This window comes from Aethalodelphis obliquidens, unplaced genomic scaffold (genome assembly GCF_003676395.1).
Source record: "Aethalodelphis obliquidens isolate GAN/ISIS:26980383/991018 unplaced genomic scaffold, ASM367639v1 scaffold97, whole genome shotgun sequence".
Lineage (NCBI taxonomy): Eukaryota > Metazoa > Chordata > Mammalia > Artiodactyla > Delphinidae > Aethalodelphis > Aethalodelphis obliquidens.
Genome location: NW_020838041.1, coordinates 322,714 through 340,658, shown reverse-complemented (window position 1 = coordinate 340,658; position 17,945 = coordinate 322,714). Strand labels below are relative to the sequence as shown.

The 17,945-nt window shown below is 39.3% G+C and overlaps 1 protein-coding gene across 5 annotated transcripts in view; it reads right to left on the bottom strand.

Moving 5' to 3' along the window:
* PTPRC (protein tyrosine phosphatase receptor type C) overlaps positions 1–17,945 on the bottom strand; it is a 123,011-nt gene that overhangs the window by 51,224 nt on the left and 53,842 nt on the right. Inside the window, exons 3-10 of one of the 5 annotated variants that reach the window (XM_027096069.1) lie at positions 16,852–16,878; positions 13,310–13,507; positions 7,518–7,661; positions 6,687–6,734; positions 5,455–5,484; positions 3,574–3,777; positions 2,254–2,382; positions 986–1,129 (exon numbers count right to left, since the gene is read on the bottom strand). In XM_027096069.1, coding sequence (XP_026951870.1) covers positions 986–1,129; positions 2,254–2,382; positions 3,574–3,777; positions 5,455–5,484; positions 6,687–6,734; positions 7,518–7,661; positions 13,310–13,507; positions 16,852–16,878 — 924 coding nt within the window. The remainder of the gene's footprint in view (positions 1–985; positions 1,130–2,253; positions 2,383–3,573; positions 3,778–5,454; positions 5,485–6,686; positions 6,735–7,517; positions 7,662–13,309; positions 13,508–16,851; positions 16,879–17,945) is intronic. The other 4 variants (XM_027096070.1, XM_027096071.1, XM_027096072.1 and 1 more) reach the window with 4 other exon arrangements.

The following is a 17,945-nucleotide window of genomic DNA, read 5'->3' as shown; positions in this document are numbered from 1 at the left end:
TTCTCCTTTTCCTCCTTTAACATGAAGAATTTTTTTTTTATTCCATAACTTCCTTCTACTGCTGATAGGAAAAGCCATCTATTTATCTGTCTTTCACGTTTTTAGTGGTTACTCAGAAGTTGTCTTATGCACAATTAACATAGTTTCCTAGCAGATTCTAAATTTAACTGGAATGTCTTTACTTCTACTACAGCGGTCCCCAGCCTTTTGGAACCAGAGACAAGTTTCGTGGGAGACAATTTTTCCACGGACTGGGGTTGGGGGGTTGGTTCAGGCGGTGATGGGAGCGATGAGGAGAGGCAGATGCAGCTTCACTTGCTCACCGGGTGCTCACCTCCTGCTGTGCAGCCTGGTTCCTAACAGGCTGAGGACCAGTACCCAGGGGTTGGGGACCCCTGTTCCACTAAATACAACTGAAATGTTAGCACTTTTCACTTCCTTCTCCCCTCCATCTTCCAAATGCTATTACTTTCCAGAATTTTACTTTCCAGTTGTTATTAGTTATGATAGTCTGGTTATTATTTATATTGCTGACATTTTAGTAATAACAATTGTTATTTTGCCATCAACACTTAGCTTTACCATTGCGTTTTATTAGCTTCTTAAAGTGAGCTTCTGTGCTCATTTTACTCCTATCAGCGGCAGGATTTGATAGAGGGGGCAAAAGATGCAGGACACACCAAGAAGAGAATGCTGCTACAGGAAGAAAGGGGAAGTAAAATGGAAAACACGTGAACAAGCATTTCACTTACCTCACAGTTTTGTTTCCACCCCGACCTCACAACAGCCTACAGTTTGCAAAAAACTTGATGAAGGTTTGGATTCGCTGTCATTTATTTCTAAATTCTTACTTTAAAACGGACACAAAGCCATTTTCTGAAACCCTTTCTCCAAATCCATAACATCTTTTTCTGTGATTCTCAACGAATCATAAGAATATAAAAAGGAAAGAAATTTAACATATAAATGTAAGTGATATACTCACCTCCAAAATCTGTTTTAATAGTTGTATTTTGGCTAGTAAGAATCTTGTTATTATAAGATACTTCTGAACTACAAGTATAATTACTTTCGGGCTGAAGGTTGAACTTTTCAAATCTGCCACTTTCATTATATGGAGAAAGGCCATCTAAAAGAAATAAGTATTGCATATGAGTATATGAATACAATATATCACACTTAAATTTCATTTCGGTTTTATATCTATAATTAATATGTATTAGATTGAAAACCTATGCAAATGGTCAAAACAATAAGTAAAAGGACCTGCTATCAGCTATAATGCTGCATGATTTTGCTACACTCAATTTTAAAGAAAACATTAAGACGTAGAACTGAATTTGAGAGTGTCTCTAATTTAGCTGATAAAATGAGGCCTTAGTTCATTGTTCTCTGTTCAGAAATTGAGATTGCACTTGACATAGCCTTTACCTCAAAGATATCTTGTTTAATCATCAGTCTGTCATATGTTTGTCCTTGCTTTCCTCACCCTGCTCGTGTCCGAGCTGAGCACCTTCCCCGTAACATGATGATTATAAGCAGTATCATACTCCATCCTTCGTGTGAGAGTCTGTGTGTCTTTGTTTGTCTGTCTTGCCAAATATGGCCTAGCAGATAGCTTTATGCCAAGGGGGGAGATTTCATCCCAATAAATGCAAATGAAAATAAATTAAAAGTTATTAAATCATTAAAAAGAAATGCTATCTCAATTATTCCCCCTTCCCTGAACTCAAATTCATATTCCTAGAAGCACTTACTATTCTTTCTCTACTTTCATTTTATCTAAGTCTTCTTGTAGTTGTTTATAAATGTTGTTGATGGAGGGCTGACAAAGAAAACTCTTGGAATCACGTGAAATTATGGTTGTTTTCCCTTTCATTCTAAGAGTATGTGTACCATAATTTTTCATAACTCTCTTCTCTGATAATATTTTCAACAATACCTCGTGTATAGCAGTTGCCACGAAAATTCTTATGAATTATCTGATATTGCTATTTCAAACATTATTTTTCAGGTGGAGTGTTTGTCTATTTTGTGAATTTGAGTTGTATAGAGAATACAATGATTTGATTCCAAACATATCATGGACTATGCGTGTGTGTGTGAGAGAGAGAGAGAGAGAAAGAGAGCGAGTGAAAAAGAGAGAATGGAAGAAGGAAGGAAGGAAGAAGAAAGGAAGGAAGGATTAGAGAATATCTAGAAAAACATCCCACTATAGGAAAAAAACTCCTCTGATCAATGTTAAATTCTTACCACATTTAAATTTATATGTTATATTCTTTTTATCACAAGTAAAATTTTTACTGATTTCCCAACGTAAACAAAGAGAAGTATTTGCCTTTTCAGGTTCTACACACTCATTCAGCTGAAAATGTTTACGATCTGTTAAGAAAAAGATACAAAAATAGATGATTAATATTTCATAATGTGTGCCTTATGCTCAATTACAGTCATTGAAATTATATTCATGATACAGAATCTGGCAAGAATTTAGATTACTTTTGAAAAAAGTCTAATAACTCTCAGGGTGTTGAATTTCTTGATTCTTTAGTTTATTCTTTTTTTAACATCACACATATTGGTAGCATTTCACTTAGAATTTATGCTACTTTAAAAAAATGGAACCCAAGGAAACATCTAGATAAAATTGCATTTTTTGCACATTTTAAAAGATACTCCATTTTGTTTTCTTATTTGTATCTTCAATTTTTCATTTACTCTTTGATTTTTTTCATTGCATGATCATTACACAGAGCATGGGGGCTTCACTCTGGGCAATGTATTGTTTTAAATTGTCATTTTCTGTTTTTAATTGATCATTTATTCCAGTAACATTTAGAGAAAAATGAATAAGTTAAATGGCATTTTTCAAAAACATCAGATATTTAACCTATTTAAATGTTAATAAGTCAATCAATGATCTTGAATTATTAAAAGATGTGAGAGATTCAACAAACTTACATAGTCCCTGAATCCCTTTTAGAAAATGCATTTTGTGAAGGTAGCTTCTCTGAAGTCAGCTTGGTACCTTAGTCTCCTCTTTCCCAGCAGTAGCTTAGGTACTAAAACCATCTTGATCACCTTAACATGACTATAACGCTCCCCTTTTTTTTTTTTTTTTTTTGGTGAAAGTACTTTAGTTCTTTCCACAAACATCAAACCTTTGACTTTGTGTTATTCCCCCAAGATATTCTAGACACACTTGTATTTAAAAGGATTTATACACACACACACACACACACACACACACACACACACACACACACATATATAATGACTTGAATTCAGTAGCGGAGAAAAAAGAAGGCTTGTGAATAACCACTCAGTGGGATAAATTAGATCCAATCGACATGAAGCACTCTGTAAAAGAGGTGTAAGGAGGCAGGTAAGGCTTCTCTGAGGTTACCATTTTCACTGGGTCTGGAGAGCAGAAGTCCACACACTGGCCTCCTGCCGCCATCTTTCCCTCAGCCCTGTTCCCCTGCCTACTAACTCCTGTGACCAGTAGGACACATCACACACAAAACTGCAGTGTTGCTGTAAATGCACGAACAGAAATCAACGGATATTTACCTGGTGGTACCTCTAATAAATATTTAAATGGAAGGTAACATGAAGGATGTGTTATATTGATATTCTTCTTTTCACATTCCTTTAGGCCATGGAGAGGCTCTTCAGACTTAAAAGGGTTACCGTTCTCGTCACTAAGTGTTGCATTATATGTTTCACTCTCATTGTTATAAACGTAGTGCACAGAGGTAACTGCATATTTGTCTTCTGAAAGAAAATAAAATAGTGAAGCTTATCTTTTATTTTTCAGAATGAATAAACCTCTATTAAATACAAACTCCTTAATGTATATTTTTAAAAATATCCAATCTCCAACAAAATAACCCCAGGAACATAAAAAAGAGAAGGGACAGATCAGTGCCTCCATGTTATTCTTTCGTGATTCCCTTTTCATCACTGTCGCATCAAAGACCTCAGCTTGTGAGTTTGTATTTGGATGATAATTGGATTAATGTCTGTCTTCCTAACTGGACTGTAAATTCCATGAGAGAAAAATCCCATCAATTTTGACCATCGCCATAAATCCAGATCCTTGTGTAAAACCTGTCATCAGAAAGGGCTCAAAAATGGTTGAATTACACAGAAATGAACAACGCATCTGACAAATTTCTTCTTCTTGCTCTATCATTTCCCTTGCTTTCTAAAGTGTAGTATTTGATTATCTCTTTCTCTCGATACGGGGAACATTAATTACTTAGGGAGCAGAGGCCTCGTTATTCCTCTACTTGTGTAAGATTATTGATAACAACTCCTCCTAAGCACTTTCTCTGAGTGTCATCTCACACTCTTCCCTTTATTTAAACAGACTCCATTGACTTGTAAAAATATCTTTTCAACACACATTCACTTATTCACTCATTTTTAGTACCAAAAAATTATGAAGGCTTTATTTTGCTTAAGACACTGTCCCAAGCACTAGGAATACAAATGATCCGCTTTTGGAACTATAGAATCTAACGTGCAGACAGGCACAGGCATGAACTACAGAAAACACCAAAATAAGATGATGCACAAAATAATACAGGGGTAAAGAGGCAGAGAAGTCTGTTCAGATTGCAGGACCAGGAGGGGTCCTCCAGAGAGGTGAGTCAGTTTGCATTTAAAATATGAGCAGGACATAGAAAAATTGATGGGGGAGGGAGGTGGCGGATGAGGTTGCATTCCAAGTGTAGAGGAAGAACAGGGGTGAACACAGGGGCAGGAAGAAACATGTTTTAAGAAACTGAGCACTTCCACGTTACTTAAGTGAAAAGTGTGAGGAGGCAACAGTGCAAGAAGAACCTAGTCATCCAGATCATATTCATTAATCAAACATACAAAGGCTGATGTCTGCACTAAATATACAGAGAGCCACTGAAGGTCGGGATTCCAGTGGTGAGATTTAGAAACACGTGGAGGGATGAGCCCTGGCCACGAAGAAGGACTCTGCTTCCACTGAGAACAGAGGAAGAAAATGGGAAAAGGATGGATACAAACTGTTCTCAAGCATCTGCTTTGAGCCTAACCCTGGCGAGACAGAGAGACTTTTTCTTCTTGGTGAGCCTTGAAGGTATTATTCACATTTCATATTTATCATTACACAGAATCCTCTCCCAACCGCTAAACAACCTTGCTATCATCCCACTTTACAAATACGCAAACTGAAGTTAAGTGGCACCACCAAGGTTGTTTTGCTAGTAATTATCAATCGTAATCCTCAAAACTAGGTCTGACTGTGACATCAAAGCTTCTTGCCCTGAAGGACCCTGGCTCTTAATAGTTGGCGCTAATTGTTGGTGAGAAATTAGAGCCAGTGAGTTTAGCCTGCTGGGGGGTCTTGAAAGCTTGTAATAAAGAAGGAAATCATTAAAGTGATATATGTTGCCTCTAGGTAGACAAACTTACCACATGATGTCTTATGTGTAGTATTAGGATCTGTAATAGAAAAAAAAGAAAATGCAAATTATTAAAATTGCATTTTAGAGTATCTCTGCTCTAGTCATTCTGAGGAAGGGTGGTTTACAATGTTTCGTCTTCATAAATTATAGAATCTACCGAGTTAGGTTTAACAGATAATGCAGAGTTTGCAGTGCCTGTTCTCATGTTTGGATCTCAAAACTTCAAAGGTTGTAAACCAACAAGCTAGTTCTATAAAACGTTTTCATAAATTCACCCAATAAACACAACTGTGATAATACAATATGAAGACTTTGGGGCACACATCTGATTATGTAATGGTGATGTGGTTGACTATTTACGCAGCCAGAAATATTTTAAAAGTCTTCCTCCCCTTGATTAATCTCAAAATAGGTTTATATAATTATAATCCCTAGAAAGTTCAGTTTACTCCTTTGTTTATTAAAAAAAAAATCAGAAAATAGGCAAGGGCTGCTTCATTGTCTGGTTTAACTTTTGTAAGCTCTTTGCCCATATACTAAATCCACGGTAACACATCGTTCCGTCCACCAACTGAGAACTATCTTGTGTGAGCATATGTATTTAACTGAAGAATTGGATGGAAATGGGGTTTGTGGAAGCTAATAGATCTCTGCTAATCTGGTCTTTGAGATGGAGAACTTGCAGGGAGAATAGTGTCCTGGCGGGCTCTGAATGGCTGACCCATTGCAGACTCTACCACCTCCTGGACGTTCGTTCCCTGCATGGAGCCCCCCACCTCCATCTCCACATCCCACGTGTGTGTCTGGGGCTCTGCGATCACTCCTCTGCCACTGACCTCTTGGAACAGAGAGCTCCACTGAGAGAATTGTTCTTTTTCATACCAACACCGAAACCCACTCTTAGAAATCCTAGTATAGCTGGTCATTTCTACGAGTTTTCATAGAATACACAACTCTTGGGGGATGCTACGACAATGATGTAAGAGGTTATCACAGTAACACCGGCCCTGATCTCATCGGCTGTTGCACTGCGGAAACTGATCTGTGTTTTGGACCAACTGCCCTTCCACAGCCCTCAGGATTAGAACACTCAATTGAACTTCTCGAAGAAAGAGCCCAGGGTGGAGTCAACGGAAGACCCTTCAATGAGCATGTCCAAAGCACATGGTGGTGGTGTGACTGCATGACTGGGGGTCAGGTTGTCACCTGTTGTTGTGAGATCAGTTGTAGAGATAATACCTTTTGCAGAGGTCAGAGAGGATGGTGTAGTGGACGCACTGAACGTATCTGCAAGGAAATGAACAGAGGGTCACGGTTAATGAGTTTGTCATATCGAGGGTCGAGGGGAAAACTCTTTAGCAAAGATGATTTCTTAACTGAATCTTTGCTAGAGGCTTCCTCCTTGTTTGAACTGACACTTGCTTGTTTTTAAAATAAGAAAGTGAGTCAAAGATTTGTCTACACGTGGCCGTTTAAGATGACTAAGAGTGCAAACAATTGGAACTAGACATTGTATATGTTGAGAAGAAACTATTCATTCCTTAGTATAACTCTGACGTGTGCAGTCTCCCTCAAACTACCTCTCATCCTGTTACAGCTATCCTTATTTTAATTACTAACAAGGATACCCGTTACCCTTTTGTACTATTCAGTTCATACCAGACTTTTTACATATTCCGTCTTCCTATCAATCCTATGAAATGAGTATTATTATACCCATTTTTACAGAAAGAAAAATTGACACACAGAAACTCTAAGTAACTTGTCCTAAAGTCAACTAGAAAGTTGAAGAGGCTGTATTTGATCTCAGGGCTATAGGACATTAAAGTTTGTTATCTTTCTTCTTCACCATGAACTTTTATAATATAAATAATAAAATTAAATATGCCCATAGAAAGCTTACTGGTAAGGTTTTTTTTTTTTTCTCCTAATTTAGTATCACTGTGTGAAAATTTGTAAAACAGCAAACCCACAGTCATATCTGGTGTGAAATAAAAGAGCCGCATGACAGTTTTCAAGTTTCCATTTCATCATCCAGAACCTAAAACACCTAGAGCATCACGGTCAAACCTGAGGCATTGTCTTGGGTGGTCGAGTTGGAGATGTGTGCAGGTGAGGCAGCGGGACTGCTGTGTGCAGGGCTGAGAGTGGTTACTGGTGGGAAAGTTGTGTCTGCAGGCAAGCTGCTCGGTGCAGTCCTCTCTCCTGGAGCCCCTGTAATCACAAAGGCCATCAGCCTTCCTGCCCTGCAAGGGCAGAGGCCACACAGCCCACAGAGGCATGTTTATTAATAGAGGCTAAGGCCAGGGCTTCCCTAGTGGTGCAGGGGTTAAGAACCTGCCTACCAAGGCAGGGGGCACGGGTTTGAACCCTGGTCCAGGAAGATCCCACATGCCACGGAGCAACGAAGCCCATGCACCACAACTACTGAGCCTGCACTCTAGAGCCCACGAGCTACAACTACTGAGCCCACATGCCACAACTACTGAGCCCACATGCCACAACTACTGAGCCCACGTGCCACAACTACTGAAGCCCACGCACCTAGAGCCTGAGCTCCGCAACAGGAGAAGCCACTGCAATGAGAAGCCCACGCACCGCAACGAAGTGTAGCCCCCCGTTCGCTAGCAACTAGAGAAAGCCCGCGCTCAGCAACGAAGACCGAAGGTAGCCAAAAATAAATTAAAAAAAAAAATCACTTTAGAAGCTAAGGCCGGGCAGTAAACACTCAAGCACTCCTGCTACCTCATAACCTACGCGTCTACAAAATGGGATGAAAAATAACACGGCTTATGGGAGAGATGAGTTTAAAGGCAGACACCTCAGAACCTATGCAGCTTTGGCATCACAGCACACATTTTAAAAGTATCTGGGACCTCGGGAGAAAGCCTGGACTGCCCAGGGAGGCCAAGCCTCCTGGCGGGGGGCTGCCTTAAGCAATACTGAAAATGCACAGAGTGGGTGCCGCTGGCTGGCGCAGGGACCACAGAGATGGACGTGAGCTCTGAGGGCAAAAGGCTGCTGCGGTGAGGTTACCACAAGAGGAACTGTCGCCCGCCCCTGCCAAGTGCCGTGGGTGAGGTGCACCTCTCTGGAGGGATCCCTGGGTGCAGGTGTTTCCTTCCGATTTTCTGAAAATAGAGCTGAAGGGGATCCCGCCTGTGCAGTTGCTGAACTGGGGGATTGTTTTCCTTCCAGCTGAAGGTCACCATACTACCTTCACTATGAAAGCTCCCCTTGCCAGGAAAAAGCAAACTGGTTCAGAGCCCAGGGACTTCCCATTATATTGACAGCATCCCCTTCGTTTCCAATTACAGATGAGCTAGTGGGTATAGAATCAAGGGTTGTCGCCGATAAAAGCCCACACTGTATTCGGTTAGGACTTTTCATGGTCAAGGTTCAAAGCACCCACCGCATGTCACATCTTTCCTCCCACGCACAGACACCACACCCAGAATCAAAGCACAAGGGAGCAACGTGTATTCACTGGGTGCCAACTAGACGCCTAGCACTATGCTAGTGGTCCTGGCAGAAGCCAAAGAAATAGGGCTAGCTCCTAGTTGAGCTTTGTGTGGTTATTTCACTGTCACGATCCCTGGGGTCACCGGTTCAAGGGTATGAGGTGGGTCCTGCATCTGCAGTCAGATGCTCAGTGTTTCAGCCGAGTGACACACGCATGCGCATCCCCCAGATGGCTCTGACGTGAGCCCTCAGGCACCCTCCAGTCACACACATCCATGCCACTAGGACCGAACATGCATCTGCTAAATTTTCAGTTTGGGTTCTCAGCTCAGTCTTCAAATACCACTGAACCCCAAATTTAGCTAAACTGCGGAACAGGACAAATAGCTTAAACATCAGTTCTTCAGGTCGGGCTCCTCAGTGGAAGCCTCCCACAGAACCAGGAGAAGAGGAGAAGATGCATTTTTTTAATCCTTTGAAAAAAAATGGTAGGCACACAACTGGCCCTCTGCAAATTTTGAAATCAGCTAGGCTTGGCTTTAGCCTTCCTCCACACTTTTTTCTACTCCTCGCTTCACTAGCTCATTCTCTCTGCCCCTCCCCAAGGTCCTTGGTCCTCATGCCATTCTGAGGTCTCCCACCCTCACCCTCTGCACATCCCTGACCTTCCCTCTTCATAGGAAAACTACGTTCCCTGGTTTAGTAATCTCAGCGATGGCTTAGGAATGGCAATTACAATTTGAATGAGGTTAATTAATCCTAATAGATGTTTAATTAGTGGAATTAACCACTGGGAGAGGAAGAAGTCCTTGATGGGGCAAAGCAGACTAAATTGTGTGACGACCAGCCTCCCAGGTCAACCCTCCTTAGCTTTTTCCCACATCCTTCCCATCCACAACTTCTGTGGATTTGCTAAAAGCTCCAGATCTTTTTACTGCTGTTCCCATGGCAGCCAGAGTGAGTGAAATGGGGCAGGGAGACAAGGGCAGCTCTTTCCCCAGCTGTTTATGCTTCCTGGATTGCCTGTCATGATTTTGATGCCGAAGGAGCAGTTTTAATACTTCAAAATAATAATTATTCTATCTGATACACTTGGCTTCCTCGTTGGAGCCATACTTAAAGCAAGGCCACTTCCCTGCCAGGCTCCCCATTCATATCTTTAATTTTCAGGCACTCAGGTCACTAAGTGTATACATGTGGCTGTGTGCATTTGCAACCTGAGAAACATGCTTGTTTTTTAGGATAAAAAGGGGCACCGTGAACTGATTAGACACGAGTTTTGGAAAGATCAGGGAGAGGATATTTTGCAGTTTTTATAAATAGAGATGCTGAACTGAAAGAATCTTGATGTTTGAATGGAAAATATGAGCATCCTTTTTTTTTTCATTCTTTTAAAACCGATGTATTTGTGGTCATAACTTCTCAGTGCCCTTTATTGATAATGTACACCATCTACTCTTCCCTGTTTTGTTTAGGTAGGAGGTCTTTAAGGAAAGAATCTGTGCATATATTCTTTATTACTAGCAAGAAGTTTTCACTGCAGAATTATACTTGCCTAAAATATAAACAAACATATAAAGCCCTGACTAACCCCCTGAACAGGTCTTTCCTGTATTCTCATAATTCTCATTCTTTTTCAATTCATCACTATTACAAGGACCTTTGTTAGGTGCCCTCTTGGAATAGGGGTGACTATGAAAGTTTGAAATTCCAAATCCATCCACCAGCAAATGCTACACGTGGAACAGTGGTTGGAGTCCCTCACTCCGTACTTAGACGGTGTTCATTTGCTCTTTGTATTTGCACAAGTCTGAAGGAGCCAACAAACTGGACCTGACATTCCTGCCCAGAGCTGGGGTGAGTGCAGAGAGGCACCCGCGGGTCTGCGGGAGACGGCAGGTGAGGCGTCTGGGCTGGTTAAACTCTAAGGTAGGAAAGCGAGATCATTGTATCAATATGTCCCCATGGCAGGGGAAAATTTTAAATACCAGGAAGTTATAAGGAGCACACTGTTATTATAGTTTACCAAACTGTGAAATGGCCCAGCCTGTTCAAGTGCAAGTCTGCTCGTCTTTAAGTTCACCTGCCAGAAGCACCCGCGTGCTCGTTTACACATCTCGGAGCCTGTCTGGGTTGATGCAGCCATAGGTGGCTCATGTTTCCAGGTGGCTTTTGTGACTTTCGGGTCACTATGAGCTTTTGGAATTCTCCATCAACTCCACAACTGAAAGTGAGGACATTTCTTTGTAGGCAGAATAAGCAAAGAATCCCCCAATATACAAGAATCTCTTACACGAGGAAAAGACCAGAAAAATGTGCGAGAGATATGAGAGGCAATGGCCAAATAGTATATGCAAGGATGCTCATTATTATGAAAAAAAGTTTAATGTAAATCAAAGCATAAATCAAAATGAAAAATGTTTATCATACTGACAGAGTTTTAAAAGATTGATAATAGCTAGTATCAGAAGTGATATGAGGAAACACACTCACAGAATTATATGCTGAGAGTCTGGAAGATAGACAACTTTTTAAGGAACAGTGTTTGGGGAGAGTGTATTTTCATTGTATGTGTGTGTGTGTGTGTGTGTGTGTAATGCTTCTATAATGCTGTTTTGCAACATGCATACATTAATTTTATAGAGATAATATTACAAAATTAAATTTAGTGTTATGCATGTGAATGCTTATTGTAATATTTTTTTAATTTTTGAAATGGTGTATATTATACTGTTACAAAAATGGATTGAGGCATAGTTTTCCCCTTCATATATTAGTAAGCAAGAAAAATTTGATTACATTCCATTCCACAGTACAAATCAATCATAAACATAAAATAAATAACACCTATAGGTTTTAGCCCAGTAGAAAATTGAAATATCACCAAGATTATTTTCCAGAAAAGAAAATGTGTTGTATTGTTTGAAAGCATAAGAAATTTTCCAAGCTAATTTTATTACTAGTATTACTGAGCCAGAGCAAGTTAGTATTTTTAAATAATTCATCCATATGTCCAATCTATTTCATTTTAAACCTTTTTTTCTCGCACTTTGCTTCATATGTAAATCTCTGGCTTTAACGTTTTCAGGGGAAAAAATTTGGGAAATAAAAAGGTAGGAACGCTGTATGTGTGTATTTGTGCATGTGAGGTGAAATGTGGAAGCTTTGAAATAGAAAACTCTGTGTGATGTTATTCAGTCAATAAAAAAGTTTAGCATGAAAAGTTCTACGTAGCCATCAGTTCCCTCATCCTCACATTCCTTTTGTTAAAAGGAATTCCAACACTTGCAATGTTTAGATAGGTCCCAGCCGCCTCCGCTGCCCTATGGTAGGAGGGAAAATGGGATAAAGATTAAATATACATTACTGTAATTGATATAAAAGGCACTGAACATTTATTCAACCACTTACCACAGCCAATAAACTTCATCCGGTTGGTACTCAAAACACTGCGTGTACCCATCACCCAGGAATGTGATGGTGTTACCCGTGCTTGTGTTTCAAGCTAAGATTGATGACCTTATTGAACAAATATCTTAGTCTTTTTAAACAGAACATATCTATTAACCAGTTTGCCTCAGAAAGTGGCACACAGCACATTATTTAGGAAAAGGCAGGAACCAATCTCAGGATGGTCAGTTTATGTACCAGATACACTTGTGGACCTAACATTAAACAGAGAACGAGTGGATCAATGGTGTCCCTGGATTCTAGGAGCATCAGAGGTTTTCCCCAGCAGAAATACCTCCCATGTCACTCTGATATTTTGCTACGAACAGGACCACGTCATCTTAAATTCTACCACTGGGACTCACAACCCTAATTAAATACTTTTTTTAAAAAAAAAAAAACAGTGCAAATATCCCTGGAAGAAATCCAAATAGCAAAGCTGAATTATTAATCCTCAGTGTGTTTTTTTTAAAAAAATAATAAATTGTCTGTCTCCAATCATTTTCTGCTATTGAGGATCTGGGATTGAACCAAGAAAATTTCTACTTTGGGGTAAGAGCCTGGGAGTGTGACACCAACAAAGACCTGAAAGAGGACATTCTGACCTCCCCGGGGCTACAGAAAACTTAGGTGAGCAGGAACCAGGAAAATGATGCAGCACGTGGGGATCAGAGGACACCGAGAACCGCCTCTGTCCCCGTCAACACACCCTGATTTTACTTAGGGGGACTTCCCTCCCTCCCCGTCTCCCTAACAACAGGCTTCATTACTTATGCTGGCCAATATTTCATGAACACCTAGATGTTCTACGTTTTACACACTTTAGTAAAATCTCACACGTAGAAACTGAACATAATTTAAACTGTTCTGATAACTTTAAAATTTAAAAAGTAAAAACAAAGAGAGACAAGTTTTTCCCTAATCCCGTCTCAGTTAAGGTCGCTGCCAACCTGTCACAGCAAGAGAACTATCATTATCCCAAGAGTTCAGGGATGCTTCCGTGGTGGTACTTTCTGGGCTAGGAGGAGGCGTGGTCTCTGAGGAGTCATTTCCTCGTTCAGAGATGCTTGCGAGTGAGAATGCAGTGGTGTGAGCAGGTAAGGGATCACCTGCAGGCAGAGTAGAGGGCTCTTCTGTTGTGTTCATTCCTGTCACATTCATGGGAGATGGAGGGGGGAGAAAATAAACATGTGAGTCACACCCTGAATCATATCATCTGAGCCGGCTAACTCCCCAGCCCATTATCGCATGTACATAAATATACTTACCTATACGTGTGTATATACACACACACACACCATACAGATATGAGTTATGGTGTGTGTGTGTATATGGGGTGTGTGTATATTTGACAATGCGTACACATGTATGCACATGCATATGTACAAATATAGATGCATCCAGAGGGACAGATGGAATATATAGACTTAGATAGCAAGCTGCAGAACAGGGGCTAAAGGTGAAAATGGGGAAATGAGGTGAAAGCAGCTATTCCCTGCACTCTTCTCACTTCACTGGTGGATTCTCAACTGTCCAAAGCAATTGGGTTCAGAAGGATGAAACACCAGGCGTAAAGAGGATTAAAAGAAATTGTGGAAACCTGATCAACGAAGACAAGAATAAAGAAAGATAAATTTGGAAGGGGATTATTAGGAGGGCTAGGCATTCCAGGAGAAGAAAATGAAAGACAAGAGTTCTAGACGCACACACTGTTTTTTTTTTCCTTAATCAATCAAATTCAAACAAAGCAAAGCCCAAGCAAAAGACTGGAAAACAAAATTCACAAACAAGTATACAGATGACCCAAGTCTACAAAAATGTTTTTTTCATGATAACCAAAGAAACACAATTTGAGATACTGATATAACTTTTCCCCCAGTTTCAGTTCACTTCAGGAAAAAGAAAACTGTGGCAAGAGAAAAGAAAACTGTAGCGAGGGCGTGGTGAAGTAGGTCTGTGCACAGCTGAGATGAGCACACAAATGGAAAAACGTGCCTGCAGAGCAAATGAGCACCGTGTACTAAAGGCCTTTACATTTGTGTGCTCTCTTATTCAGAAAGTGGATTTCTTTATCTCGAAGAATGCTGAAGTACACCAGTTTAAAAAAAGAAACATGTTGTGCTCTCTGAATATTAGGATTATACAGGTGCATTTTTTTCTGAATTTTCTGTTTAACATGTGTTTACTTCTATGAATAGCAAATTTTGTTTTGCAATATCTAATTAATAAAAAATTGAGTTATATCACACAAGCATTTTAATTAACTCAGTTCAATAAGATTGGACAAGCGAGAATAGCACAAATATGGGAAAAGGGACAGAATGGGGGGCGAATCAGAAAAGGAGCAGAAGTGCTAAGAAGGGCAGAACTAAGAACGGAAATGGAAGATCACTGAGTAGAGAATTAAGAAATGGAAACAGAAACGACACAAGGAAGTCCCAGCTTTATTCATTAATGTTGAAGGTGATGTGAAATCCATTTTTACTAAGTACCCGTAAAACCCATCTGAGCTGCATGGAATTGCCTCGACGTCAGTGTACACGAAAGATCACAGAACTATTGTATGATTACAGAAATCCAAAGAGATAGGACAGCTGTTATATGTGTTCTTTTCCAAAGAAAAATTCCAATCCCTAAAATTTCATAGCCTAATAACTCACAAATAAATGTTTTTATTAACAAACTTTTACCCATAATTACATGTCAACATGTTCAACTAAGTAACAAGCAAATGGTGCCTTCCTGTCTTCAGTGTCAAATCCTAAATCTAACTTCAGTGTTTTCTCTCATCGTTACAGTATACACTGAATAAAAGGAGGGGAGGTGGGCTGGTGGGGAAGAGACTGGAGGGAGACAGGGATGGGGAGAGAGACAAGATGGAAGGGTGGGAGGAGCTTAAAATTCTGTCCAATAACATTCATTCACGTTCAACATTATAGACGACCAATTATTCGTTTGTTGTTTTCAGGTTAAACTAATTTTAGTGTCAGCGAAGTTCCAATGATCTCATTTGCTTTGAGGAAACTGTTGCAACTTTTTCCCTTTATCACCCCCTCCATGCCTTTGCTAGATTTGAATACCAAAGAGGGAAAATCACTGCAAATATCTCATATAACAGTGCTTTACTGTTTTGAAGAGTAGCATTCCTAAGGATTACTTCTAGTCAAGAGCAAATTCAATTCATGGTGTATGAAGAAAGGGTGTTTGGAGAACCACCCTCCACCTAGAAGCCTTAACATCCTTGCAGACATTCTAAAGCTCCATGCACATTCCCTCACTTCATAAATAAGAACTGAATTTAGGATGAGAAAGCATGCTTCAGTTGCCAATTCCACATTGCCCCTGTGCTCCCGCTTTGGAGAGATACTGGTTTCCACTGACCACATTCTCCTAGGCAGTATTTGGGAGAGAACGTTCTGATTTGCATTGGGGGCCACTATTTTAACTTACCTGGTTTCACCATTTGGGGGCTTGCTGTGATCGAGTCTGGGCAGAGATCAGGACACTCTCAGTAAGGTGAGGGTCACCTACTGTTTTAAACCTTCAGTCCCCTTTCTACTCCCTCCCATTTCCCTTCTGCAAAAGTAACCTGTTTCTATGGTGGAGATGAATTTACTCTTCTGTAAAAGGTGGAGATGCTGAGTTGCATGTCTTTAGGTGGCATAAACCAATCACAATCTGCTATGCATCAATGACTTTAACATATTTATAAAACCTCTCTGCCATGGTAGAGTTTCTTTAATAATCCACTTCTCAGAATATTTTGAATGTGCCTCATTAGAACTGTGCATTATAATTGTTAAATCAGGGTTATCTTAAGGGCTTTACTTATCTTCTTAATGCATAATGTCAACCATATGATTAATCAGGACATCAATAATATAATTTCAATAACAATATCATTTAAGTGGTGTAATTTATTTTTAACCAGATCTAATTTTTCTTTCTTCTTTGACACTTCATATATATGAATTTATTGTCAGCATCTTCATTGCTTAAATTTATCTCAGGATTAGGACACTTGTTAAGGCAATTCAGTTGTACAATCGAATTTAGAAATGATTATTACAAAATATCTCAATATTGTCAAAACTTTTCTCTTGCAGGAATTTATATAGATATATAAAGTTACGTTTAGAATTCTAATTTCTCATATAGTTCCTTAACTATGAAGTTTTGCAATCTAACTAAAATAAATTGATTTATTTATAGTGGCAAAGTTTAAAAAGAGATTGGAAACCTGCTATGTGATTTACTGTCAGGTGTAAGAAAAGCTATAATTTATACACAATAATATGTCTACAAATAAAAATATGTTCAGGTAGTTATCAAACTTTATATCTTACAAGCAGGAATGTTAAGAACAAGAGAATGTCAAGGACTATTCATGATTATAAAGTTGTCCTTACAAAACGATTTCCCAAGAAAATAATAGAAAATTCTATCAATGTTAAATATATAAACTTGGTAAGAATAAGTAAAATGTAAATACCTTGAGTGGAAGAAAAGGCTTGTTGTTCTGCAAAAAGGAAAACAAACATCTCTTAGAAAGTTTCAAACTTCATACATACATATGTAAATATAAGTTAGATTTATGTGTATATATATATATATATATATGTATATACAAACAGCATCCCTATGTTAATTCACATTCACAAAGTGACAATTTTCAGTACATTTTACCCCGGTGAAACCATAGTCCTTCTCTTAATATCATGCTTACAAAGCCCAAGTATGTCAAAACTATGCTATTAGTTTTTGAATTCTCAGGTAAAATAAAAATAATAGAAAAAAAGGAGAGCTTTGGAATTAACTTCAAGTCTGCAAAAGACTTTGAAAAGACTTCTGGAAAAATTTTCCCAAATGCATTCCTTTACTGAGATGATGATTATTGATTGAGTACTTACTATATTCTAGACATTATACCACATTCTAGGATAAAATATGATCGAGTTATAGAAATTCTCTGCCCCTAGTGAGCTTAGTTCAATGTGAGATATAGAACAAAAAAAAGAAAAGAGAGAAAGAAGGAAGGAAGGAGGAAGGAAGAGAAAGAAGAAAGAAAGAAAGAAAGAAAGAAAGAAAGAAAGAAAGAAAGAAAGAAAAAGAAAAAAGAAAGAAAGAAGGAAGGAAGGAGGAAGGAAGGAAGAGAGACAAAAAGAGAAAGAAGGAAGGAAAGAAAGAAAGAAAGAAAGAAAAGAAAAGAAAGAAAGCCATACAGTGTGATGACAGATGAGAAGAAATGTGATACAGAAACAAGTATGAGGATCACCTAATTCAGACTCCCAGGGTTGGTGGCTGGCTGGTGGAGGAGGTGTTAGAGAGGGTCTCGTGGGTACATTTAGTCTGTGACCTCAAGGATTATGGACAGCTACCTTAGTCCTAGAATAAGAAGAAGTTGGGATTTATCTTGCAGGCTTTAGCCATCGGCAAGAGGTGTTAAGGGGAGGTCTAATGGAGAAGCATTTCAATTTTCGATCAGTCTTGTTATGAAATGGAAGATAGATTATCAGAAGGCAAAGCTGGGAACAGGAAAATGAGGAGACTTAAAGAAAAGCATATGAGAAGGATGATGTCCTACGT